The sequence below is a fragment of the Trichomycterus rosablanca genome, chromosome 17, assembly GCF_030014385.1.
Source record: "Trichomycterus rosablanca isolate fTriRos1 chromosome 17, fTriRos1.hap1, whole genome shotgun sequence".
Lineage (NCBI taxonomy): Eukaryota > Metazoa > Chordata > Actinopteri > Siluriformes > Trichomycteridae > Trichomycterus > Trichomycterus rosablanca.
In genome coordinates, this window is record NC_086004.1 from 21,774,949 (window position 1) to 21,802,156 (window position 27,208).

The window sequence follows — 27,208 nt, forward strand, 5'->3', positions numbered from 1 at the left end:
TATAAATCCAAGACTACGACAGACTGAACCACTAAATGTCAAAACTTTCAATGACAAACTTCACTCATTTTCTGGTACTCTGGCATTCCTGTCATTCCATGACATGAAATACTTGGGAATGGATTTACACCGACTGTGAGGCCAAGTTCAAATTGAAAAATAGCCGTCTGAGCGATTCCAAATGGACATTTGGAACAAGAATGCTATAATAAATAATACAACCGTAAACGATTTCTAGACAGGTTTGCTAGACATGACAGAGGATCTCAGCATCTCATTGTAAAAAAATGTAGGAATTAAGGTTCTAGAAGTTAATTATGACAACTGGCTTCTATATTGGTTCAAGAAATTAAAACTTTCAAGGTTAATGTCTGAAAACCTCAAGCAGATGGTACACAGAACGCCAAGAGTCATCTATACAAATCTGCTCTGTCTTTGTAGCTAATGAAAAAAGGTAAACAGCTAGCAGCTGTTTCTTGCACTCATTAATTTTGTTTTAAAGTCTTTTCAATAAATGTTTCTGCAATTGCCTGTAAAGACTGTCTAGAGATTTAATGGCATTCTAATAAAAATTTAGCACCTTGGAAATTTCTCATACCTACTGAAAATAAAGCTGAGGCTCCACTGGGAGTTGAGATCTAAAAAAAAATGCTGAAGAAAGTTCCAAGTTCTCACAAATGTGTGCCAGACCACCCTGAAATTAATGTGTACATATTAACGAAATGACTCACATTAGATTAAACTCAGGTGTTAAAATGGAAATAACCTCATAACATGGTACGTTTGCCAAATACTTAAGACTCACTAATTGTCAGGTGTTTACAAATGAGGCAGAATACAATGCAAACACGATCACTTGCTTAAAGACTTCACAGTATCTTTCTGGAAATGATGGGATTTGAACCAGTGTCAGGATTTAGCCTTGTGTGAGCTAAGTAAAGGTAAAAAGGTAAGAATTTGTGATCTGCAACCATTGTGTATGTGGTATTTGTGTTTAACTGACTAATGCTGTAGCCTTGTGCTTTGCTAAAGGCTTAGCTATAAAAGCTGCTGTGAAATAGACAAATTGTCAACCATTGAGCTACAAAAACACCTCAGACTTAAATATTAAAACATTTACAGTCATGTGAAAAAGTTAGGACACCACATGAGAACCTTTGTCTTTTTGAACATATTTAAACATATGAACATTTGAGCTTCATTTGAACAGTACTGAGAGATGGAGCTTATATAACTAAACAAGTAAAACTGAAAAAAAAAAACTTAATTGTGAGGAAAAAGTTAGGACACCCTATTCCCTAATAGCTGGTATTTCCCCCTTTTGACCTTTCCTATAACCATCTACCATTCTCTGACATCAACTGGGAGAAAGTTTTTCCTTCTCCTCCATGCAGAATTTCTTAAGCTGTGTGAGGTTTGAGGGGTTTCTTGCATGATTAAAAAAATTTTTTTTGTTTATTTATCTCTCAGTAATGTTCAAATAAAGCTCAAATGTCCATATGTTTAAATATGTTCAAAAAGACAAAGGTTTTCATGGGGTGTCCTAACTTTTTCACATGGCTGTATATGGTAATAAATTAAGTCATAGTAAACAAAAACACTGAGGTTATTTATTAGATAAAATTGACTGATACGATTGATCAATTATTTAATTTAGGAAAATAGTACAGAACACTGAATAAACTGTGTCATAAAAAAGTGAAATTAATAGCTGTTTTTAAGTGTCTGTGTCGTGGTTTGCTGCCAATATTACAAAAGTATACCAGTTTCTTCTTTTCCATCTTAAGCCAGTGAGTACAGGGTTGCCAGGTATGTGTTACATAAGTTTAGCAAAAAGCAGCCCAATAAATAGGTACTGTTTAAATCATACACTACAACTAATTTATGAACCTTAAATACTAACCCGTCTACTGTTAAGCGTCTTCAGGCATCTTTTTTGCTGGCCGTCCTTTTCCTATATATATAATATATATATAATATATACAGTGTATCACAAAAGTGAGTACACCCCTCACATTTCTGTAAATATTTCATTATATCTTTTCATGGGACAACACTATAGACATGAAACTTGGATATAACTTAGAGTAGTCAGTGTACAACTTGTATAGCAGTGTAGATTTACTGTCTTCTGAAAATAACTCAACACACAGCCATTCATGTCTAAATGGCTGGCAACATAAGTGAGTACACCCCACAGTGAACATGTCCAAATTGTGCCCAAAGTGTCAATATTTTGTGTGACCACCATTATTATCCAGCACTGCCTTAACCCTCCTGGGCATGGAATTCACCAGAGCTGCACAGGTTGCTACTGGAATCCTCTTCCACTCCTCCATGATGACATCACGGAGCTGGTGGATGTTAGACACCTTGAACTCCTCCACCTTCCACTTGAGGATGCGCCACAGGTGCTCAATTGGGTTTAGTCCATCACCTTTACCTTCAGCTTCCTCAGCAAGGCAGTTGTCATCTTGGAGGTTGTGTTTGGGGTCGTTATCCTGTTGGAAAACTGCCATGAGGCCCAGTTTTCGAAGGGAGGGGATCATGCTCTGTTTCAGAATGTCACAGTACATGTTGAAATTCATGTTTCCCTCAATGAACTGCAGCTCCCCAGTGCCAGCAACACTCATGCAGCCCAAGACCATGATGCTACCACCACCATGCTTGACTGTAGGCAAGATACAGTTGTCTTGGTACTTCTCACCAGGGCGCCGCCACACATGATGGACACCATCTGAGCCAAACAAGTTTCTCTTGGTCTCGTCAGACCACAGGGCATTCCAGTAATCCATGTTCTTGGACTGCTTGTCTTCAGCAAACTGTTTGCGGGCTTTCTTGTGCGTCAGCTTCCTTCTGGGATGACGACCATGCAGACTGAGTTGATGCAGTGTGCGGCGTATGGTCTGAGCACTGACAGGCTGACCTCCCACGTCTTCAACCTCTGCAGCAATGCTGGCAGCACTCATGTGTCTATTTTTTAAAGCCAACCTCTGGATATGACGCCGAACACGTGGACTCAACTTCTTTGGTCGACCCTGGCGAAGCCTGTTCCGAGTGGAACCTGTCCTGGAAAACCGCTGTATGACCTTGGCCACCATGCTGTAGCTCAGTTTCAGGGTGTTAGCAATCTTCTTATAGCCCAGGCCATCTTTGTGGAGAGCAACAATTCTATTTCTCACATCCTCAGAGAGTTCTTTGCCATGAGGTGCCATGTTGAATATCCAGTGGCCAGTATGAGAGAATTGTACCCAAAACACCAAATTTAACAGCCCTGCTCCCCATTTACACCTGGGACCTTGACACATGACACCAGGGAGGGACAACGACACATTTGGGCACAATTTGGACATGTTCACTGTGGGGTGTACTCACTTATGTTGCCAGCTATTTAGACATTAATGGCTGTGTGTTGAGTTATTTTCAGAAGACAGTAAATCTACACTGCTATATAAGCTGTACACTGACTACTCTAAGTTATATCCAAGTTTCATGTCTATAGTGTTGTCCCATGAAAAGATATAATGAAATATTTGCAGAAATGTGAGGGGTGTACTCACTTTTGTGATACACTGTATAATATAATATTATTGTCTTTTCATATAATTATCATATTCGTGCCCAGTTGTAGCCTAGCGGTTAAGGTATTGGACTAGTAATCCAAAGGCCGCTGGTTCCAGTCCCTCCACTCCCAGGTTACCACTGTTGGGCCCCTGAGCAAGGCCCTTCCCTTGACCTTCAATTGCTTGGACAATATACAGGTCCTTCTCAAAAAATTAGCATATTGTGATAAAGTTCATTATTTTCCATAATGTAATGATAAAAATTAAACTTTCATATATTTTAGATTCATTGCACACCAACTGAAATATTTCAGGTCTTTTATTGTTTTAATACTGATGATTTTGGCATACAGCTCATGAAAACCCAAAATTCCTATCTCAAAAAATTAGCATATTTCATCCGACCAATAAAAGAAAAGTGTTTTTAATACAAAAAAAGTCAACCTTCAAATAATTATGTTCAGTTATGCACTCAATACTTGGTCGGGAATCCTTTTGCAGAAATGACTGCTTCAATGCGGCATGGCATGGAGGCAATCAGCCTGTGGCACTGCTGAGGTGTTATGGAGGCCCAGGATGCTTCGATAGCGGCCTTAAGCTCATCCAGAGTGTTGGGTCTTGTGTCTCTCAACTTTCTCTTCACAATATCCCACAGATTCTCTATGGGGTTCAGGTCAGGAGAGTTGGCAGGCCAATTGAGCACAGTAATACCATGGTCAGTAAACCATTCACCAGTGGTTTTGGCACTGTGAGCAGGTGCCAGGTCGTGCTGAAAAATGAAATCTTCATCTCCATAAAGCTTTTCAGCAGATGGAAGCATGAAGTGCTCCAAAATCTCCTGATAGCTAGCTGCATTGACCCTGCCCTTGATAAAACACAGTGGACCAACACCAGCAGCTGACATGGCACCCCAGACCATCACTGACTGTGGGTACTTGACACTGGACTTCAGGCATTTTGGCATTTCCTTCTCCCCAGTCTTCCTCCAGACTCTGGCACCTTGATTTCCGAATGACATGCAAAATTTGCTTTCATCCGAAAACAGTACTTTGGACCACTGAGCAACAGTCCAGTGCTGCTGTTTCTGGTTCAAAAGTGGCTTGACCTGGGGAATGCGGCACCTGTAGCCCATTTCCTGCACACGCCTGTGCACGGTGGCTCTGGATGTTTCTACTCCAGACTCAGTCCACTGCTTCCGCAGGTCCCCCAAGGTCTGGAATCGGCCCTTCTCCACAATCTTCCTCAGGGTCCGGTCACCTCTTCTCGTTGTGCAGCGTTTTCTGCCACACTTTTTCCTTCCCACAGACTTCCCACTGAGGTGCCTTGATACAGCACTCTGGGAACAGCCTATTCGTTCAGAAATTTCTTTCTGTGTCTTCCCCTCTTGCTTGAGGGTGTCAATGATGGCCTTCTGGACAGCAGTCAGGTCGGCAGTCTTACCCATGATTGCAGTTTTGAGTAATGAACCAGGCTGGGAGTTTTTAAAAGCCTCAGGAATCTTTTGCAGGTGTTTAGAGTTAATTCGTTGATTCAGATGATTAGGTTAATAGCTCGTTTAGAGAACCTTTTCATGATATGCTAATTTTTTGAGATAGGAATTTTGGGTTTTCATGAGCTGTATGCCAAAATCATCAGTATTAAAACAATAAAAGACCTGAAATATTTCAGTTGGTGTGCAATGAATCTAAAATATATGAAAGTTTAATTTTTATCATTACATTATGGAAAATAATGAACTTTATCACAATATGCTAATTTTTTGAGAAGGACCTGTACTGTCACAGTACTGTAAGTCGCTTTGGATATAAAGCATATGCTAAATGCTGAAAATGTAAATGTAACTCAGGAGGGACGGCACGGTGGCTAAGTGGGTAGCACTGTCGCCTCACAGCAAGAAGGTCCTGGGTTCGATCCCCAGGTGGGGCGGTCCGGGTCCTTGGTGCTTGAGCCTATCCCAGCTTTTCAATGGGCGCAAGGCACACAGTAACACCCTGGACGGGGCACCAGTCCATCGCAGGGCAGACACACATACACACACCCATTCACATACTGGGCAATTCAGTTTCTCCAATTAACCTGACTGCATGTTTTTGGACTGTGGGAGGAAACCGGACCTCCCGGAGAAAACCCACGCAGACACGGGGAGAACATGCAAACTCCACACAGAAAGGACCCAGACCGCCCCGCCAGGGGATCGAACCCAGGATCTTGTTGCTGCGAGGCGACAGTGCTACTCACTCAGCCACTGTGCCGCCCGGTTAGAAAAACTTTCTTAAAACTATCTACCAATATTTTTGAGTTTAACACATCAACCAAGGAGTAGATACGGCCCAAACAAGACTATTTAAATACAGTTACTTTAACCAAATGGTTGAGTAGACCATTCAATGGTTAAATCTGTACAACAGTTTTATACCTTAAACACTTTTGAGTCAGTCTTTTGAGCTGTGTGTGTCCAAAGCTGTGAACTGTGTGTGTTAGATTTATACCTTAAGCATTGCAAACAGCCAAGTTCCAGCACAGAAAAGCATTTCCAGCATAGGGTGTCATTGGATTTATGTGAGAATAAAAATGTTTGTCTACAAAACAGAGATGGTGATGCCTATTAACTGTACATAGTGACGTACACTGCACCACTAAGCAAACACAGTTTAAAAGTAATATATGCTAACCACTCTCTTCAGTTCATATGCATCATTTGAGCGGTCTCATAATTTGAGAAATACCATTTGTCTGACTGGGAAATCGCAGTCAAACGGCTAATGGAAGTGTATTTACAACTGGAATTACAACTCTGGATTCTGGAAGATAAATTAGTTTGCAGGGTGTGATGTATGTTGCAAAACGGAAACCCCTTTTGCCAGTAAAATAATGGGAATTATAAACACATTACACATAAACTCCAAGAATCATTTTATGAGCGTGTAACAGTAAACATGAAGCTTGGAGGCTACATATGAAACATTCATGCCTTCTGTGTTGTTCGTGTATTTTGATAAACACCTAAAATGATTATGTAGTAGTTAACCATTTGTTACGACCTGTTACAACCTCCTGTAAGCAATAGAGAAATGTAGCTTATACTGCCCCCTAATGTAACACACTTACACTGCAGTGTTATGACCACAGAAAGCATACTGTAGAAGTTCCAGTTTTCACAATATTATGTATAGAAGATGGTTAAAGACCTAAATTATTTGCAATCTGGTATTAAGAGATATTATTTTTAAGCTTATTGACAATTATGTGGCGGCACGGTGGCTCGTTGGGTCGCACTGTCACCTCACAGCAAGAAGGTCCTAGGTTCGATCCCCACGCGGGGCGGTCCAGGTCCTTTCTGTGCGGTGTTTGCATGTTCTCCCCGTGTCTGCGTGGGTTTCCTCTGGGAGCTCCGGTTTCCTCCCACAGTCCAAAAACATTCAGTCAGGATAATTGGAGACACTGAATTGCCCTATACAGCAGGTGAATGTGTGTGTATATGTGTGTGTATGTGTGTCTGCCCTGCGATGGACTGGCGCCCCGTCCAGAGTGTTACTGTGTGCTTTGTGCCCATTAAAAAGCAGCCCCCGCTTCCCGCAACACTAATTTGTGGCAGTTAGCAGACACTTTTATCTGAAGCGAATTACAATTATGACTGAAAACAATTTAAGCAATTGAGGGTTAAGAGTCTTGCTCAGGGACTTGAAACCAAACTTCTGATTGCTAGTCTGGTATCCTAACCCACCAAAAAAAATACTTTACTTTCATAGAAGCAAATATTTACATTTATCTGTCAATATGCATGACATACCACAAGGACCACCATCCATGCCATAACAGCAGGTCAGCTAGCTAGCTGTTTTGTCACAGGCAGACATGTGGGATTTCACTACTGGAGTCCAAATTTGTCTTACTACTTATATTACTACTTATACTACTTATATATACTAAATATAATTACATTGATGCTATTTTGTAAATTTCATCAAACCAAATACAATTAGTGCAACACTAATGATGCTAGCAAACCATAGGTCATATTCTTAGTAGGGCTGTCACGCGATTAAAATTTTTAATCGAGATTAATCGCGATTAAAGAACCAAATTAATCGCAATGTGGTTGCGTTCATGTCTCGATTAATTTTTTTAAATCGCGATTAAAATTTACGATTTAATTAACGCGATTAATGCCCTGATTCTTAGTGATTTAATTTATTAATAGTGGCCAGTTGTAAAATATTATAAAATATTGTAGGTATTGCTATTAAATTTTACAATTATATTGTAGGCCAGCTCATTACACCTACAGTAGTGTTTTTTTATAAATGAATGTGTCAAGGAGAGTATTATAAAGAGTACAGCAGTATTATAAATCAGAGTAAATCTGCAGTGAGAATGTAAATTTACAAACTCTAAATGTTAGTAATTGTAAGAACTGCAGAAACAATGGGCCACTGGGAGCTGGAAGAGGGTAAAGATTAAATGGCTGTTCCGCTCTTTTTAATTTCTGCCTGGTGTATACTCTCACACTTGACCTTTTTTCCTGAAACATACACTGGTGGACTAAGTAGCTAGTGTTGGTTACTCAGTTTTTTATTTTCTTTTATCTTCTTTTAAAAATGATTAAAACATAAATTATGACCATTCCAAACTTTATCCATTCATAAAGATTTATTTAAGCAATATACAATATGAACACAACAATAATTTGAGATTGAGGTTTTATAGTCTGGGTTCACCGGATAACCTCCAGCCTTCCATCTTTCCAACCTTAGTGAACATGGCCACAAGCCCCAGACCCAGACAAGCAGTTGTGCCAGTCACAGCACTGTGGGCTACAAACAGAGAAAATTCAACAGTAATTTAGTCAAACCTTCCAACTTGTATTAATACCTTAAAACAACTGCATGCTTTATCCCCACCTGAAAGTGTATAAACAAATACTGTTTTTTTACAGTACAAAGAAGAAATTTTATAACAGCACGAGAGATCATCTACTGCTCTGTACTCCTGAATGGCATTCAGTGACCACACATGCTGCCCTGCCATGATGTTTTAACACTTACTATAAGGTACATGAAAATTACAGCTGGTTGCTATAATAATGTAGTAGTACAAAAATGCAACTCATGCTCTCTATTCTTTTTAAAATACTCACTTCGAGCACCAAGAAATGCTCCTGATGCACATCCACCGAGGAAGTAGTTGGTAGGGTCGTCAGGTGCATCCCTAACATGTGCACTCAGACAAGTGGTCATTCCGAATATCGCACCCAGAGAAGCTGAAAATATCAGATGTACACCACAAGGGTTATAATACCTGAGCACAACAAGAAGTCTTTTTGGTACTTGTGAAGGTGTCTTGATAAGGACATGCAGTGCTAATGATGCAAACCACCAATGTGACTGGTCACATCTTATACAAAAACTACTGTAATTTCAAAAAGTCATTTATTTATTGGCCATTTTATGAGCTACAACACTTACACAAACATAGTAAGAACATGGTAGTGGAGTGTATTAGCAGAATTGTTTTTAAGTGATGAAGAACCGGGGGGCACAATACGAAACAATAGATAGGATTAAATAGTATACTCCCAAAGTGTATTTGTATGATATATGACCATATGCTATGTAGAGATTTAATTTGCACTTATCCATCAAATTTAAAAAAATCAATTTCACTTTTACATACCCATTGTGACTGTGCCATTCGCTGCCCTCATCAAAGCGTCAACAGCAGTCTCAGGTCGAAATAACACAATGTGGTATGCTGAGCCGACAAGCCCTACACAGACAATACCATTATATTACAATACATTCCTGCAAAAATGCAAACAAAGCAATGCATCATCACAAACAAGCCATTATTTGCTTATAGTGATTATACTGTTCCATTGCAGACCTTCTCAGGACCACACAAAACCAGGCAATGTTTAACGTAAGTTCACAAATCTGATACTGTATGACTGGATTCCAGCACAGTTTGGAGATTTTCTAGGTCCAAAAATCACCTGCCACTTCAGTGACAAGGTGTGCTCTGCCCTGTTACATGTGTGCATGATATTTGGATTTGTGCAATCAGTAGGGATGTAACGATGCATCAAAAGGCAGTTAAAAATTGTTGCACATGTGCCACGATTTGAATTGTTAATTCATGTAAAATGAATCGATATTCACTTTAAACAGCAGAGGGCACTGGCGCTATTCACCTCGCCTGGTTGACATCACTACACAGAATTGTACATGATTTTCCAGCCAATTTTATTTATGTGAGGATACTTTCTTTATTTGTATTATTCATTTATTGAAATAATGTGGGATTTGTTTTAACATTTCATTTCAGTTTTTATTTTTTACACAAAAAGGGAAATGTGCAGCATTATTTTGCATAGTTTGTACCTACCTCAGAAATAAAAGGTCATTCATTATTGTGTCGTGAACCCAGTATCGTGAATCATATCGAATCGTGGGTAGAGTGTATCGTTACATCCCTACATACAAGATTTATTCAAATGAATGTTGAACTACAATCAGCTGCAGGTCAGAAGTTGCCTTCTTGCATTTAATGTTATTTACTGTTGCTCAGTGGGTCACACTGTCACCTTACACCTAGAAGGTCCTGGCTTCGATCCCCAGGTGGGATGGTCTGGGTCCTTTCTAATTGGAGTTTGCATGTTCTCCCCGTGTCTGTGTGGGTTTCTACCGGGAGCTCCGGTTTCCTCCCACAGTCCAAAGACATGCAAGTGAGGTGAATTGGAGACACTGAATTGTCCATGACTGTATTTGACATTAAACTTGTAAACTTATGAATCTTGTGTAATGTTAAAATCCAAATAAATAAATAATATATATATTGTATACATACATCTTTACTTTTAAATGGTGGATTATTTTGGCTGTTTTTTTATCTACACTAATGTTTAATTAAGTAGGCAAAGGTTAATTCACCTTATGTGTGTTTCCTATTAGTAATCCCTAAGAAATCGCAAAATAAGTCAATAAATAATTAAATAATAACAAATGTCGAGGGTTTAAAATATATAGCATTACGAAATTCTAAAATGTAACGAAATAAAGAAATTGTGCACTGCAGTTCTCTTATTCTCAACTGAAGAGTAAAGCTAGGTGGTTACATATTTAGCTTCGATGCTAGCCGGCTAGCAGGTTAATGACAGCTACCGCTTGTTACAAGACGACAACCCACATAAATGTACATTTAATGCCGTGACAGAAACCGTAAAAACTGACCGATAGCAGTCGCTAGTTTGGTGGTAATCCATGTTTTCTCCACACAATCTTTACCCTCTTCCAGCTCCCAGTACCCCATTATGGACAAAACAAGGACACACGGTGCTCTCGCGAGACTACAGTCGCGAGGTCTTCAGGATTTGTGGAAGCAACTACTGAGCATGTGCAGCCACCTACAGACCTGGAGTTCAGTAAACCATTTCATTAATCTTCTTAAATGTTTGTTAACGATTTTTCCCCCGATGTTTTAAACAAAATGAAATTGAAGATAAATTATGTTAAATAAATTTTTATTTCATTATGTCTCTTAAAAAATAAAATATTTTATTTATCTAAATAATGAATGCTGGGTGTGTGTATGTGTGTGTGTGTGTGTCTGCCCTGTGATGGACTGGCGTCCCGTCCAGGGTGTTACTGTGTGCCCTGCGCCCATGGCTGGATTACTGACCGGGCCAGTGGGGCCAGCGCCCAGGGGCCCTTGAGGTCAGGGGGCCCCGGGGGGGCCCTGGCCCAAAACATTTTGCGATGCCTATCAACATTTATGATACAATATATTTTTATTTCCGAGGGCCCTCCATTTTAAGGATCCTCTGACTATTAGGGACTTTGACCCCAGGGCCTCTTGGGGGCCCTAGCCATGCTTTTGGGGCCCCTAGCCATGCTTTTGGGCCCTAGCCAAAATACTCCTCTGTTATAGTTGACTCCACTCCAGACCTTGCTCATGTGGACCAACTTACTTTTATTTTCAGGTTTGTTAATAATGACGGACATGTAGTTGAGCGTTTTCTAGCTTTCGAGCCTATTGAAAACCATAGTGGGGACAGTTTGGCAGAGTGTGTCGTTGCTATGGTGGGGAATCTGGGCCTAGACTTATCCAACTGTAGGGGCCAGTCATATGATAATGCAAGTAACATGTCGGGAAAGTACAATGGAGTCCAAGCTCATCTTAAACAAAGAAACCCTTTGATTTGTTATGTCCCCTGTGCAGCACATTCACTGAATTTAGTTGGTGTCAATGCTGTTGACAGTAGCCCAGAAGCTGGACGTTTTTTTGACTTTGTACAGGCAATGTACACATTTTGTGCATCATCTACACACAGGTGGGGAAAGGTTTTCCGTGATACTGATATCAAACTCACACTGAAATCACTGTCAGGTACTCGATGGAGCGCACGAGCTGAGTCAACTAATGCTCTTTGGAAATATTATGCACAACTGAGAGAGACATTGAATGATATGTCTAAAGATATGGAGGAGAAATGTGTAACTCGAAGTGAAGCCTCTGCACTCTGTGACAAATTGGACACGTTGGAGATGACCTTCATGGCATACTTCTGGGACACAATACTACAGAGGTTCCAAGCCACAAGCCTGCAGCTGCAGAGGCATGATATTGACATATGTACAGCTACACAACTTCTCTTGTCTTTACGAGACTTTGTGGCAGCACAGAGAGATAACTCTGAGGTGTTTGAAGGGGCAGCTTTAAATGTCACCACTGCTGTCTCCCAAGAGTACAGGCATGACCTCCAGCATACAAAGAAGCGCAAAATTATGTCTGATGATAGTGCAGAGCCAGGTGTAGCATTTAACGGAAAGGACAAGTTTCGGATCGAAACTTTCAGTGTTGTCATTGACAAACTTGTGTCCTGTCTCAACCACCGTTTGAATGCATACACACACTTAACTGAGCTATTTGATGTTCTTTTCATGCCTGACAATATGTCCAACAGTGAGCTCACTTTAAAGGCTAACTCACTCGCTGCAGCAGATCCTTCAGATCTGAACATGAGCCTGGCAGATGAATTGATACAATACAAATCATTCATAACAGAAAAAGAAAAATGTCCTAGTAAAATGCTCAAAACCATGATAAATTTGAATTTACAGTCAACCATTCCAAATGTCTACATAGCACTTAGACTTTTTTTGACTGTGCCTATCACAAATTGTGAAGGGGAGCGTTCATTCTCCAAACTGGCTCGTATTAAGAATGAACTCAGGATTAGGATGCGCCAAAACCGCCTGAACTCACATTCACTTCTGGCCATTGAATCAGATTTGGTCAGACAGCTTAATTTTGATGAATTAGTGGATGACTTTGCAAGAAAGAAGAGTAGAAAGAAACTTATATAAAATAGATTCTTGTGTTAGGGTTAGTTATTGACAGGTTGTTTAATGTATTAATTAATTTATGGTTTTGGAGGGGGGGGGGGGGGGGGTCGACCTGGGCATTTCTTTGCCCAGGAACCCAGACTATCCTTAATCCGTCCTTGCCTGCGCCCATTGAAAAGCGACCCTAATTGGATAAGCGGATAAGAAAATGGATGAACCTAGTACCTAGCCGCTAGGATGCCTAAACCAGGGCATTATAGTGCTGGTCCCAAGCCCGGATAAATAGGGAGGGTTGTGTCAGAAAGGGCATCCGGCGTAAAAAAAACTGTGCTAAATCAATAATGCGGATCACGGCCCGCCAGCGTTATTATATTATTTTTATATTTTATATTATTTTTTATTTTATAATATTTGTATTATTGTTATATTATTATTAATAATATTTAGTATTAATATTGTTGTTGTTGTTGTTGTTGTTGTTGTTATTATTATTATTTGGCCATTAGTAGTAGTTTTTGAATAAGATTATTTGGCCATCTGGGCTGTGAAGGCTTTTTTTTAGTTTGTTAAAGATTAACTGAAGATTAAATGATTAAATCTAAATAAGTTTGTTTTAAAATCGGGGTATTTTTTCAAACTAAGTTTCCATCTGTTGGGCGTATTTTTCAGTCACCATCTGTTATGTACGAGCACCAGAATGGATCTTTAAATTTTATGTAACCGGCCGAGTTACAAACAGTTCACAAAGGCTTAGCGTGTGCACTACTAAGCGTCCTAAAACCCACACATCACACCCTAACTAGTGCAGTACTGTAGGGACTGTGAGCGTTAATTGGTACACAGCCGTCGTTAACGCTCACAGACCTTCAGTTCCGGGGCGAAGCGCCTACAGGTTGAAAGCTTGTTGCAGGTTAATGTAGCTAACACGTCAGCTGAGGGAAACTGAATGGAAACCAGAAATGCGAATTTATTTCCCACAGTTGGACAAAAATGCGTAAATGGCCGAGCTGTTTTCTTGAAGGCTTAAAATATTTCTGGTAGATATGATGTAAGGCCTTATCTCATAGTCTCAATGCATGAACGAGAGACTGGAAAGGCTCAAATTGAGCGAGCTTGCTAGCTATTATGTTAGCTAGCTTGCTAGGCTAAAAATACCGTTATTCTTCGATGAAGCTGAGGTAACTGCTCGGCATTAGCCTGGAGTTGGAGCACACCCAGAGGGTATGTAAAGCGATCGTAATCCCAGCTTTTATCCAGTACTGATTTAATTATTAAATTAACAGTCTTGTTGATGTGCATCAAATATTTTCTTAACTTATTTATTCTTTTGCCAGGGTTGTTGACATGTCGTCTCCATCACCGGTTCAGATCAGGGAGGCAAACGCACATCTGGCTGCCCTGCACAGGAGGGTGGGAGATCTGGAACAGAGATTAGAAGCAGCCGAGAACACGGTGCGAGAACAAGCAGAGAGCCTGATCCGCAAAGACGAACAGCTCAGATCTGCAACTAGGGAGATAACCGAGAATAAGGACAGGTAAAATCATCTAGTGCTTGATCATAAGTCTTACAGTGTTTGATCATAGTTTAAATTACTGATCTACTATTTGATCAGCAGCATTTATGATACACGACTATAGCTGCAAGGTAATGGTGGGCGGATCGATCCAAATATCGATATTATCCATACCAACGTTTTGTCTGTACAGACAGTAGCGGCTCCTCTCACATCTAACATGCACACATTACTCCTGTGTTGTGGTACCGTCACGTTGTTATGTTGTTAAAATCCTAACAGACATCAGTACGTTGGTAGGCATTGGGAAATTGTAAGTTTTTTTAATACTTTGCTTTGCAGACATAGAAATAAGGGCAATTTTATGGAACTAATAGTGTAAACTATACGTACGTGAAGTACGGACGCACCTTACGCACTTTGCGCACCTTACGCAAATGGATAATGTGAGCATGCGTAGTGAGGCTCTTGTGTGTTGTGTTTTGGTGAATGAGAGCTTTTTTCTTTTGACTTTGTGCTTATAAATGTAAACAGAACAGCATCTATTTTTTTATTTTAAATTAACAAGGACATGTATTCGGTCACTAGTAAAAATGTACAAATTTATTCACCCAGCAAACACAACTATGTGGTATGAGTTAGCCGCTTTGTGGTGATACGCCATGATGGTAACGTTGTGAGAAAGTAAAGCACTTAAAAAACTGAATTTATGCCGCTCAGGTGGCGCAGCGGTAAAAACACACGCTGCAACCAGAACTGGATTCTGAGTACATCGTATCGAATCCAGCTCTGCCTTACCGGTGACGCCACAACGCTTGGTGGCGCCACACTCATCAATGTGTGGGTGGCAAAAATGCATCCGGTTGCTGCCCATGTTTCGGAGGGGATGTGGGTTAGCTTCGATCTCCTCGGTCAGGGCAGGGTTCGGCATAGACAGAGAGGAAGCACGATGCAAACTGAACAATTGGATGCGCTAAAGGGGGAAAAAAAACTGAATTTATTTACAACCCTACTGAGAGCAGCTACTTACAAAAATGTATGTATTACAATAATACACTTAAAGGTCATATAAATTCATTCAGATTTAGCAATTTGATGATGCATCTACCTTAATTATTAAAAGGTATCGGTATCGGCGATACTGGCCCTGTATTTACTTAGTATTGGATCAATACCAAATTTTGCAGTATCGCACACCACTAAAAACTGGGTCATATGATGATGGGGAATGGTGGGAAGGTAAAGACACACCCTGTTTCAGGATCCCTGTTTTTGCTAGCCTTCTAACGTTCATAAATATTTCCCCCTCAACTATTTCGTCCTGGTCAGGCTTGTGTTGGGTCCAGCAGCACCTGAAAACACTAGGCTTAAAGTCAGGAGTACAATTTAAAATGGGATAGACGGTGACTGTTCTAGGTGTGTGTCAGTCAAACTAAGGGGTGGCCTAAAAAACATACGCAGTGCAAACAATTGAGGGTTAAGGGCCTTTAAAACGGTTTAATCTTGTTAAGATAACTGGGTTAAACTATATTGAATCTTTCTGTAAATGTTAATGATCTTTTTTTTAAATCTTTGTTTGTTTATATCATTTCTGTTGTCCTTTTTCGAAGTAGGCTCATTCTTGCTTCTTTTTCTGTTCTCTTTTTTAGAGAGATTTCCTACCTCCATGAGAAACTTTGTCAGTCCGAGGAATCTATTCAGAAGCTCCAGCACATGATAAAAGAGAAGGATTCCCTGATTAGCCAGTTACAGCATCGTTGTCAGCTGTTAGACAACATCTGTAAAAACCGTCCCCTTTTGGACAGCATGCTGGCCCAAATGGCTGAGGTTGAGAGAATGGGGCCTGTTACTGACTTGGGTAAGCACTCAGCGGATTCCTCTTTAACGGAGGGAGAGTCCAACTGCAGCCCCGGCGGCCTTTCCAATCACAAAGACTTTTCACTCAGCGAAGATGACATGGACGATCCGGAATTAGACGGCGTAATGTTTGGGACAACAGTATGAAAAGCTGAGCTGCAGGTTGTTTTTTTTTTTTTTCTTGACTTGGGAATATCAAGACTATGATTGCAGTAAGAAGGATTGACCTGCATTTGATTATTTATTTTCTGTTCATCTGTGTATGTTTACTGGTCTGACAAATGTAATTCATTAGAGTAGCATGAGTGTGATTCAGTGAGCCGTTTCTATAGTATTATATCAAAGCTGTGCTGGGAGAGCAGGTTTATTTAAGGGTCCATGCAGAGTGATCTTATGATGCATGCACAGCCCAATTTACAGTGTACATTTTATTTTAAATTATATATAACATAATTAGTATATGTTAACTGACTGTCATTAGTTGATTAATAGCTTTTACCCAAGTATGATACAACATACAAAAAATATACAAAACAGTCAAAAGGTACTAGGCTTACATAATGAATGTGAACAACACTTAAAGCTGCCTAACCATCAAAATGCCAAACTAGCTTTAAGCTGCTCTAAAAGGTTGAACAAATAAATACGCAACCCATATCAAAGCTGTTCTTGACAGCATTAGATAATATAACATGATCAGCCGTGTCCTGCTATTATATTCAGGCATGAGGCCAAAAACCCTACTAAATTTCCTGTTAATGATTTAAACACTTTGTTAATAATCACTGTTTGTAATTTAAATGTTTTTTATGCATTTCTCCTGATTTATAGCACGTCCAATGTTTACCCAGTTGCGTTATGCTTCCTCTCTACTGGTGCTGACCCCCACCCCTGATTGAGGAGAACGAACTGACACATCCCCTCGACACGTGAGCAGTAGCCGACTGCATCTGTTCACCTTCACAAAGCGAGTTCATATGCGGATCAGCCTTGTGCATGGAGAGCTCTGCCATTCGACTGGGCTGGGCGTCTGCATGAACAACGATTGGCTATTGTTTATACAGGGTGGGAAGCCGGACCAGGGACTCCTCATAAGTGATGCAATTACAGCCTCTATTGGCTGATTGATGGCGCCTGCACAGAGCCGAGGAATAATGCATTGATCAGGGTGTGGCTCTCCGTACACAAAGCTGATCCGCATATGGACTCGCTTTGTGCAGGTGAAAAGATGCAGTCGGAGGGGGCGTGTGTCAGTTGCGGCGCTCCTCAGTCAGCAGTGGAGGTTAGCGTCGGTAGAGGAAGCGTAATGCAATCAGGGTGATTGGGTACGACTAGATTAGGGAGCAAAATTAGAGGAAAAATTGCAAAACAGAAATTTTCACATTACAGTAACAATAAAATTGTTTAGTTGCTTGTGGTAATGAAAAAGGCAAATACAGTAAAAAAATTCAGGTACAGAATTTATAGTCAATTCCTTGGTGTAACTATATATTTTTTTCTCATAAAATTGTTTCTGATTATTATGCACTTGGGTACTTATTACCCATTGTAACCCACATTTTAACCAACAAATGCTTTTGGTTCACTTAAATAAGTCATATATTTGTCTTTTAAATTTTGCTGTTACATTAAACTAGGTCAGTAATATTTGTAATGTAAATGTAATGAAGGATGTTGCTGTCTGGTTTGGTTTCTCCCAGCTTATAGGTGCTTTAAGTATATTTATATTTGCTTGACATCATGATTTAGATGTCATTAAATTGTTGCTTTCTTTTTGGTTGGGAATCATATTTGGTTTTAAATATATGCAAGTTTTAATAATCTTGTCCATCATTTCTAACAGACTTGGTTTGGTGTTCTTTGGTTAGTCCTTTAGTGTGGCTGCTATGTAGATGGCTAATTAACTGTTGCACATATTTTATGCTATAATTGTACGGTTTGGAGCTAGAAAGTCTGTTCAGTCCACCCCAACCCCCAAGGTTTATGCAAAGAAAATAAATGAAATGTGCTATTGCATCATGGCACAGGGCGATTTTCAGGGCATGTTACCTTTCCTTTTTACAGGTTAATTGGTGCCTCAAATATGATTGTTGGGTCTTTTGAATATTTTATTCTGAATACACTAATAAACTTATTTTGGTATTCTGTTGAAGCTCATTTTATTTTGTACGCATGTGGGTGTTGCTTTTATCTTTTAATATACACTGATCAGCCATAACATTAAAACCACCTCCTTGTTTCTACACTCACTGTCCATTTTATCAGCTCCACTTACCATATTGAAGCACTTTGTAGTTCTACAATTACTGACTGTAGTCCATCTGTGTCTCTGCATGCTTTGTTAGCCCCCTTTTATGCTGTTCTTCAATGGTCAGAACCCCCACAGGACTCCCACAGAGCAGGTATTATTTAGGTGGTGGATCATTCTCAGCACTGCAGTGACACTGACATGGTGGTGGTGTGTTAGTGTGTGTTATGCTGATATGAGTGGATCAGACACAGCAATACTGATGGAGTTTTTGAAACACCTCACTTTTGTCCCTGCTGGACTGAGAATAGTCCACAAACCAACTAATATCCAGCCCCGTGAGTAGTGTCCTGTGACCACTGACGAAGGTCTAGATAATGACCAACTCAAACAGTAGCAATAGATGAGCGATCGTCTCTGACTTTACATCTATAAGGTGGACCAACTAGGTAGGAGTGTCTAACAGAGTGGACAGTGACTGGACACGGTATTTAAAAACTCCAGCAGCGCTGCTGTGTCTGATCCACTTATACCAGCACAACACACACTAACACACCACCACCGTGTCAGTGTCACTGCAGTGCTGAGAATCATCCACCACCCGAATAACTGCTCTGTGGTTGTCCTGTGGGGTTCCTGACTATTGAAGAACAGGGTGAAAGCAGGCTAAAAAGGTATGTAGAGTAAGTGGAGCTGATAAAATGGACAGTGAGTTTAGAAACAAGGAGGTGGTTTTAATGTTATGGCTAATCAGTGTAACACTTCTTACATGTCCAAATATTCTTTCGGTCTCAAATGCAGTTGCATTACTTCTGTACAAATTTGACATTTATCTTTTCACAACCACAACGAGTAAATTATTACAACAAATAATGACAAATGACACATTGCCCTTTTGTGATGCAGCACTCTACAGTATATTGACAGGCAGTATCTGTACTGAACAGTGTAATATCTAAAACTACAAGTATCTTAGTTAATGACTATTAAGGAGTTGTTTGAGAATTGTTTTACAGTGTAAACACTGTTCTGTAGATGTAAAGCCCCAATTACGAACCCTTACATTGGTTAAACAGAGATAAGATCTTAATCTAAATGACTAAAGTAGGGTGGCATAGACATTCACTGGCAATTCGCGCTGTCCTTAATCCCACAACACACTTTTTCATGGCACTGGTGCAGCTCCACCCCAGAGATCCTATAGGCCTCAATGATGGTGCTAAGCTTTCCGCCTTCCGCCAACATTCTACAGTCACACCCCACATTAATCTGACTTGATTTTGTGAGGATTTGGCCAGGCCTTGCCTTTTAGATGCCTATTTTTGTTAAACTGCATTTGCAAAGCTGGCAAAACCAAACCTAATTCTTAAACGTGAAGTTAACCATAGCTGTACTGCGAACTACACCATTTAACTCTTGTACTGTCTCTCTTTTGCCTTTAATTACATATTCTAACCTGGGTTTCAGAGACCCCTAAACAGAAGTGGATACATTAGGGGGTGTTAGGACTGAAATATCAATACATTTATTTTTTATTTGCAGTTTCCATAAAGTTATCAAGCACATTTTCTGAGCTGTTAGAGACTCTGGGGTTTCAGGGACTCCAAACAGAACATGAGGGTTGACAAATTTCTCTCCTAATTTTTAACGTGCCCACTGGGACACATTAAGAATGTTATATACTGTAGTAACAGTGAAGCAGTTGTTGGAACCAGTTGTGAAAATTGTAATATAAATATTAATTCAGTTTATTTAACTTTGAGTTTATAGGTCAAGTATGAACTAGGTCAAACTTTATCCTATTAGTTTAAAATCAGACAGAATAAGTGTATTTATACACTGATCAGCCATAACATTAAAACCACCTCCTTGTTTCTACACTCACTGTCCATTTTATCAGCTCCACTTACCATATAGGAGTACTTTGTAGTTCTACAATTACTGACTGTAGTCCATCTGTTTCTCTATATACTTTTTAAACCTCCTTTTACTCTGTTCTTCAATGGTCACCTCATTGTCCCTGCTGGACTGAGAATAGTCCACCAACCAAAAATATCCAGCCAACAGCATCCCATGGGCAGCATCTGACCACTGATGAAGGTCCAGAAGATGAACAACTCAACCAGCAGCAACAGATGAGCGATCGCCCTTGACTTTACATCTACAAGGTGAACCAACTAGGTAGGAGTGTCTAATAGAGTGGACAGTGAGTGGACATGGTATTTAAAAACTCCAGCAGCACTGCTGTGTTTTATCCACTCATACCAGCACAACACACACTAACACACCACCACCATGTCAGTGTCACTGCAGTGCTGAGAATGATCCACCACCTAAATAATACCTGCTCTGTGGTGGTCCTGACCATTGAAGAACAGCATGAAAGGGGGGTAACAAAGCACACCGAGAAACAGATGGACTACAGTCAGTAATCGTAGAACTACAAAGTGCTTCTATATGGTAAGTGAAGCTGATAAAATGGACAGCGAGTGTAGAAACAAGGAGGTGGTTTTAATGTTATGGCTGGTCAGTGTATATTATATATATAAAAAATACAATGAAAACATATCAGGTTACATCTTTATTTTATCTGATACAAAACATTTCATAGCATACATGAAGAGATTATTTATTTTGGACAAAAGCAATGATTTTAACACTGGTTTAAAAAGTGCTTTGGAATGTTGTTGGAATTGACCCACCAGTGCATTACTGGGGAAGCAGCACTTGTCCTCTCCCGATGCAGTTGTGGAAGCCCTTAGTGCCATCAGGCCCCAGCGGCTGTCGCATCACAAGCACACCGAATGCCTTCACCTTATTGGGAGATGTAGGGCAACTTTCTGGCTGGAAGGCCCGGGCAGCCTTTTTGCGTCGTTGGACCCATGGACTTCCCCCATTACCTGTGCCTTCCTGTAGGAAATCCCCTGATGACTTGCTTTTGTTGTACTCCAAATTACACACCAAGGTAGGAGTGCTGCAGAGTGGAGATGTGGCCAGGTGCGAGGTGGCATAACCTCCAGAAAAAAGCTTGCGTGGCTGAAGAGGGCTACCAACCGGACTACCCAGAGGATTCCTATAAGGGTCGGAGCGATAACTAGAAATCCGTGGGATGGCCAGAGGGCTTCCGTATAGAGACTGAGGCCGTGAGACTCGACGATTCGGATGTGGTGAGGCTGGAGCAAGGTCTGACTCTGAGGCGCTGTACATGGCAGAGTCCTCCAGCGAAAAGAGGATCTTTCTGGTCTTTTGGTTCAGCTTTTTAGAAGAGTCATTCTCAATACCTTCCTCCAACTCCTCCTCCACTTGGCCCTGGCTGCTCTCTTGCTTCCTTGGTCCACGGCTCCCAAGAAGTGCCACACGGACACCTTTCCCACCATGCACCTTCTCCTCTGTGTTCAAAGCCTCGAAGGCTTTGCGAGCTCCTTCCAAGTACTCATATTCGACCACGGCACATAGCTTTCGCCCAAGCTCAGGATGTTTTCTGGTGTAGCGTTTAAGCTCGGCAGGGATTTCCTTTCCTGGGCGCAGGATGCGAAGGGATGTTATTGCGCCATGTGAACTAAACATACACATGGCAGTCTCCATGATGCCCTGTTGTTCTGCAGCAGGTGACCCACCATCTTCAACCGCTGTGGAATCTGAATTGCCCGTAAAATTCCAAGCCAATAGGAGCTTACTGGTGGGGATGCAGAGCAGCCGGTCTGGGATAGGCGTATTTCGTCGTACCTTGGTCCCTGCATCGTTTACCTCTAGGTGCTCAGAGCTACATGCAGCAGCCAGCGTACTGCGCCAGTCACGTGTAAGATCTTTGATCTGCCAAAATTTTTTATTTATTATTAGTACTACAAGGTAAGTTTCACTCCATTTTTACCAATGACCCTGCAAGTCTTACCTTTTTAAATGATGTCAACAGCTTAAGACTGACGTAGCCCATTTTGTTTCTCTGGACATGTTTCAAGAGGAAGGCATCGGTCTCAAGATTCTCATCCGAAAAGTAGTGCTCAAGCTGGGCGACTATTTTATGTCTTAATTCGCTTGCTGGTGGAGTCCAGGCCTCACCCTCACATCCATCCTCTTCAAACACATCAGTCAGTTCTGCTGAACTCCTAAAACCCAGTGTTTAGTTACTGCCTGAATTTATTTATAGCAAACCTTTCTATAGAGGTACAGATTTTATCACCACTTTTAGTAAATTTCCACATGCTAAAAACAAATACATTTAATCAAAAAGTTGATACACACCTGTGTTTATCCAAAATACCACAAATAATAAAATAAAGCAGGGTGACTGTACATTTATATATGAAATAAGCAATATACACAGATCAGCCATAACATTAAAACCACCTTGTTTCTACACTTACTGTCTATTTTATCAGCTCCATTTACCATATAGAAGCACTTTGTAGTTCTACAATTACTGACTGTAGTCCATCTGTTTCCCTACATACCTTTTTAGCTTGCTTTTACCCTGTTCTTCAATGGTCAGAACCCACCACAGGACCACCATGGAGCAGGTATTATTTAGGTGGTGGATCACTCAGCACTGCAGTGACACTGACATGGTGGTGGTGTGTTAGTGTGTGTTGTGCTGGTATGAGTGGATCAGACGTGTCCACTCACTGTCCACTCTATTAGACACTCCTACCTAGTTGGTCCACCTTGTAGATGTAAAGTCAGAGACGATCGCTCATCTATTGCTGCTGTTTGAGTTGGTCATCTTCTAGACCTTCATCAGTGGTCACAGCAAGCTGCCCATGGGGTGCTGTTGGCTGGATATTTTTGGTTGGTGGACTATTTTCAGTCCAGCAGGGACAGTGAGGTGTTTAAAAACTCCAGCAGCATTGCTGTGTCTGATCCACTCATATTAGCACAACAAACACTAACACTAACACACCACCACCATGTCAGTGTCACTGCAGTGCTGAGAACGATCCACCACCTAAATAATACCTGCTCTGTAGTGGTCCTGACCATTGAAGAACAGCATGAAAGTGGGCTAACAAGGCATGCAGAGAAACAGATGGACTAGATTCAGTAATTGTAGAACTACAAAGTGCTTCTATATGGTCAGTGGAGCTGATAAAATAGACAGTAAGTGTAGAAACAAGGAGGTGGTTTTAATGTTATGGCTGATCAGTGTATATATTGTTAGAGATAATAACTGGTGACTTGTGTGCTTTACCCATTAAAAAGTACACACAGTAAAAGGTTGGAAAGGAAAAAAATCCTATATTAAAAGGAAATTCATAAGAATGGTCAGACGTAATCCAAGACTCACCAATGAATCTGCTGAAACATGGGTGACCTGGGTGCCCAGTCACATGAGCTAAATGTTAACAATAATGATGCTTTGGCATCTGTACAAACTAAATCCTAGGTAAGCAAAAAGTACTATATCTGTCTATAAGACATGTTACTATGAATAATAATAGAGCTATTCAGTGTTAGGGAAGTAATAAAGATACTTATGAGACTCAATAATGGGCATTAATAATGACAAGATCTTACCCATCCAAACTATCATTAAGTCCATCATCAGTAAAGGTGAAGTAGGACTGGCCTTTCAAGTACGTGGTGTCTTCACAATGGAAGATATCAGGGAAAATGGGGGAAGACATGCTGCAAACAAAAGACAAGTATATTCATAATTATTTTGGGTTTTTTTAAAACACAGGAAAAGCTAGTACATTCAGTGAAGAGACACACATTTGTATTTTGGTTGATTAAACAGGATTACTTGTAAAATAAGCACTACAAAGTTCTTTTTCCCACCTGCTGCCTCTGCTGGTGGGGCTTCCTGTCTCTCTGCTCCTGAGGTCAGGTGTAGCTCGTTAGAACGCTGATTTTAAATGCGCTTACGTCACAATTGATCAAACGCGACCATTGGGTAACGTCATAAACGCGACCATTGGGTAACGTCATAAACGCGACCATTGGGTAACGTCATAAACGCTCCTGATAACACAGTGGTGCTGCAATTCACTGAAGCATTCATCTTCATTTAAAAATAGTGAATGAACTGATTACATTTTATTTTTAGCAAGGCATGAAAAAGCAATTGTAATGTTTTTTTTATTAACAAACAATTTTATGTGTTTGTTTGTTTATTAGGATTTTAACATCATGTTTTACACTTTGGTTACATTCATGACAGGAACGGTAGTTACTCATTACACAAGATTCTTAATACACATAGTTTTTAATGTCAAACACAGTCATAGACAATTTTGTATCTCCAATGTATCTCACTTTATTTTGATGAGAGACTCAATCCTCCTCAGCATGAAAGATACCAGTGTTGCATAAATATCTGGAAAGGTTTTTTCAAGGGTTTTTTCCTTGGACGCCATCCATAGAGGTTGACGTTATGCAATGTCCTTCCCACTTTCTGAGCTGTCACAGAAACTCCTACATGTATTCACTTTTGTTGCATTGATTGTCTGCTTGAGGCCTGTATTTATTTTTGGTTATTTGTATGAGGGAATACTCTGCTTGTCGACTTAGAAACAATGCAATTATTGAGAGGTGATACAATTTTGAATTATTTGACATTTAAGTGATATTGCTTAGTGATATTGTTTAGTGGACACATGGTTATTCAGAAGTTACTCCTTATGTGAAATCAGTATTTGAAAAATAAAACAGTTATATTATTCCTTAGATGTTACATTATGCTGTAATATTTTTAACCTGCAGGGAATGTCTAGATTAGAAAGATTGGCAAGATATTCCTGCCATGTGACACTTGTTAGGCATTTCATCGGCCATCATGGTTGAAAAGGAATTGTAGTTGCAGTAATAACTACTGACCACTGGGTAGAGGTTGTTTGTTTGTTTATTAGGATTTTAACGTCATGTTTAACACTCTTTGGTTACACTCATGACAGAAACGGTAGTTACTGGTTACACGAGATTCATCAGTTTACAAGTTTAATGTCAAACGCAGTCATGGACAATTTTGTATCTCCAATTCACCTCACTTGCATGTCTTTGGACTGTGGGAGGAAACCGGAGCTCCCGGAGGAAACCCACACAGACACGGGGAGAACATGCAAACTCCACACAGAAAGGACCCAGACCGCCCCACCTGGGGATCAAACCCAGGATCCACTGGGTATAGTGATGCAGTAGTGTCCACTGTACGGATTGATATGCATTTAAAGCATAGAAACCTGTGCTTGTACAAAAACAGCTATTGAATAGCTGTCCACTGTAGTGACCATACAACGCCCTATATCTTACATGTTTCTAGTGAGATCAGTCATCCTCAGTACATGTATGCTTGGCTGCAGGATGTAAGCTTTTTTGCCAGTGATCAGTGGAAGTGTCATGCTCAAACTGTGACCATTTTCTACTGGTTTGTTAATGTGTGTATTCCAGCTGCAGGGGTCCCTGGAAGTACAAGACGAACCTTTTAGCATAAACTGGTGGGACCCGACGTCGGGCCTATTTTCCTCATCCTGCTTCCTGTATATTACAGACTACTCACGTATTCTGCTTAAATAAAGAAGCAGCAGGTAGTTCTATACAATACATAAGAGTTTTAATAATTAGGTTTTTATGCTGTTACTACTTTACACCGCCAGGTGGCACTAGCTAACCAAAAATCTCGATTTAATTTATAATAGCATCCTTAAAGCATAGCACTTTATATCCTTAAAATCAAACAAATATGGTGTTATTACAACTAACATGAATGGTAATTATGTTAAGATATTAATAATAAAATAATATTAGTAAGAATAAGTCATTTGAGTCTTTGAGTTTATTATTTATTATTTAAACCTTCCTGAAAGGCAGTTGTAGCTTGGTGGTTGCCGGTCCAAGCCCCACCACTGCCAGGTTGCCACTGTTGGACCCTTGAGCAAGACCCATAACCCTCAATTGCTTAGACTGTATACTGTCACAACTGTATGTCACTGTGGATAAAAAGCGTCTGTTAAATGCAGAAAATGTCAATAATAGGTCTTCTCAATCTGGCAGAGTTTTAAATTAGTGTTAGGGTCACGCACACCTAGGGTCCCTTTATGGGCAACACATTCTGTGTATTTCTGAGAGATGGCAGGAATCCCATGCCAAAGCCTTACCAGTCCTTACAGGTAATGATCAGTGGTGTGAATTTAACCCAAGTCTTGAGTTCTGTTCTGTTCTGTTGCTGTGCATCTCGTGTCTTCTTGACATTAGTCATAGTGCTGGGTCAAAACAGGTCTAGAGGCCAGGGGATTTGTTTAGTTCTTAACGTTCGTAAATCTGGTGTAACCGGCCTATTTTTTTATTGTTGTAGCATTTTTATTAAATAATAAATACACTTTAAAAATGTTTTTATTTAATAACAATATGGAACTTCTGCAGAAGACTAGAACAGAACAGAATAGAATGCCTTTATTTGTCATTTATACGTATACACATGTACAGTACAACAAAATTATTTCTTCACATATCCCAGCTTGTTTGGAAGCTGGGGTCAAAGCACAGGGTTAGCCATTGTACAGCACCCCTGGAGCAGAGAGGGTTAAGGGGCATGGCTCAAGGGCCCAACAGTGGCTGCATGGCAGAGATGGGACCCAAAGCTCTACCCAAGCCAGGTATGCATCGTTACTTGAATTAACATCCCACCATCAGGTGGCACCAGTAGACTACAAATGTCGACCTATAAATTAAAATGAATGCACGCATTAA

The 27,208-nt window shown here is 40.3% G+C and overlaps 3 protein-coding genes across 3 annotated transcripts; 1 reads left to right on the top strand and 2 right to left on the bottom strand.

The window, feature by feature from the left end:
- Positions 1-8,194: 8,194 nt before the first annotated feature.
- On the bottom strand, positions 8,195-10,906 carry ndufa11 (NADH:ubiquinone oxidoreductase subunit A11). Its single transcript, XM_063013044.1, has 4 exons — positions 10,793-10,906; positions 9,237-9,329; positions 8,701-8,823; positions 8,195-8,377 (listed from the first exon to the last, which is right to left on the bottom strand). Exons 1-4 carry the CDS (start codon positions 10,869-10,871, stop codon positions 8,265-8,267), a joined length of 408 nt encoding a protein of 135 aa, XP_062869114.1. The 5' UTR covers positions 10,872-10,906; the 3' UTR covers positions 8,195-8,264.
- Positions 10,907-13,828: 2,922 nt separating this feature from the next.
- Positions 13,829-18,420, top strand: vmac (vimentin type intermediate filament associated coiled-coil protein). The gene is made up of 3 exons (XM_063012828.1): positions 13,829-14,128; positions 14,242-14,442; positions 16,071-18,420. Exons 2-3 carry the CDS (start codon positions 14,252-14,254, stop codon positions 16,423-16,425), a joined length of 546 nt encoding a protein of 181 aa, XP_062868898.1. The 5' UTR covers positions 13,829-14,128; positions 14,242-14,251; the 3' UTR covers positions 16,426-18,420.
- Positions 18,421-21,094: 2,674 nt separating this feature from the next.
- larp6b (La ribonucleoprotein 6, translational regulator b) lies at positions 21,095-24,346 on the bottom strand. Its single transcript, XM_063013221.1, has 4 exons — positions 24,302-24,346; positions 24,038-24,148; positions 22,419-22,632; positions 21,095-22,339 (listed from the first exon to the last, which is right to left on the bottom strand). Exons 2-4 carry the CDS (start codon positions 24,145-24,147, stop codon positions 21,236-21,238), a joined length of 1,428 nt encoding a protein of 475 aa, XP_062869291.1. The 5' UTR covers position 24,148; positions 24,302-24,346; the 3' UTR covers positions 21,095-21,235.
- Between the last annotated feature and the right edge of the window lie 2,862 nt (positions 24,347-27,208).

Bases quoted from the DNA above. Each gene is read 5' to 3' on its own strand.
- ndufa11 (XM_063013044.1), bottom strand. From the start codon at position 10,871: ATGGGGTACTGGGAGCTGGAAGAGGGTAAAGATTGTGTGGAGAAAACA. The intron at 9,330-10,792 runs GTCAGTTTTTAC...TTGTCTGTGTAG, and splicing joins CAAACTAGCGACTGCTATCG to GGCTTGTCGGCTCAGCATAC. The intron at 8,824-9,236 runs GTATGTAAAAGT...TGATATTTTCAG, and splicing joins GAATGGCACAGTCACAATGG to CTTCTCTGGGTGCGATATTC.
- vmac (XM_063012828.1), top strand. From the start codon at position 14,252: ATGTCGTCTCCATCACCGGTTCAGATCAGGGAGGCAAACGCACATCTG. The intron at 14,443-16,070 runs GTAAAATCATCT...TCTCTTTTTTAG, and splicing joins ATAACCGAGAATAAGGACAG to AGAGATTTCCTACCTCCATG.
- larp6b (XM_063013221.1), bottom strand. From the start codon at position 24,147: ATGTCTTCCCCCATTTTCCCTGATATCTTCCATTGTGAAGACACCACG. The intron at 22,633-24,037 runs GTAAGATCTTGT...ACTGGGTTTTAG, and splicing joins CTTAATGATAGTTTGGATGG to GAGTTCAGCAGAACTGACTG. The intron at 22,340-22,418 runs GTAAGACTTGCA...AAATTTTGGCAG, and splicing joins TGTTGACATCATTTAAAAAG to ATCAAAGATCTTACACGTGA.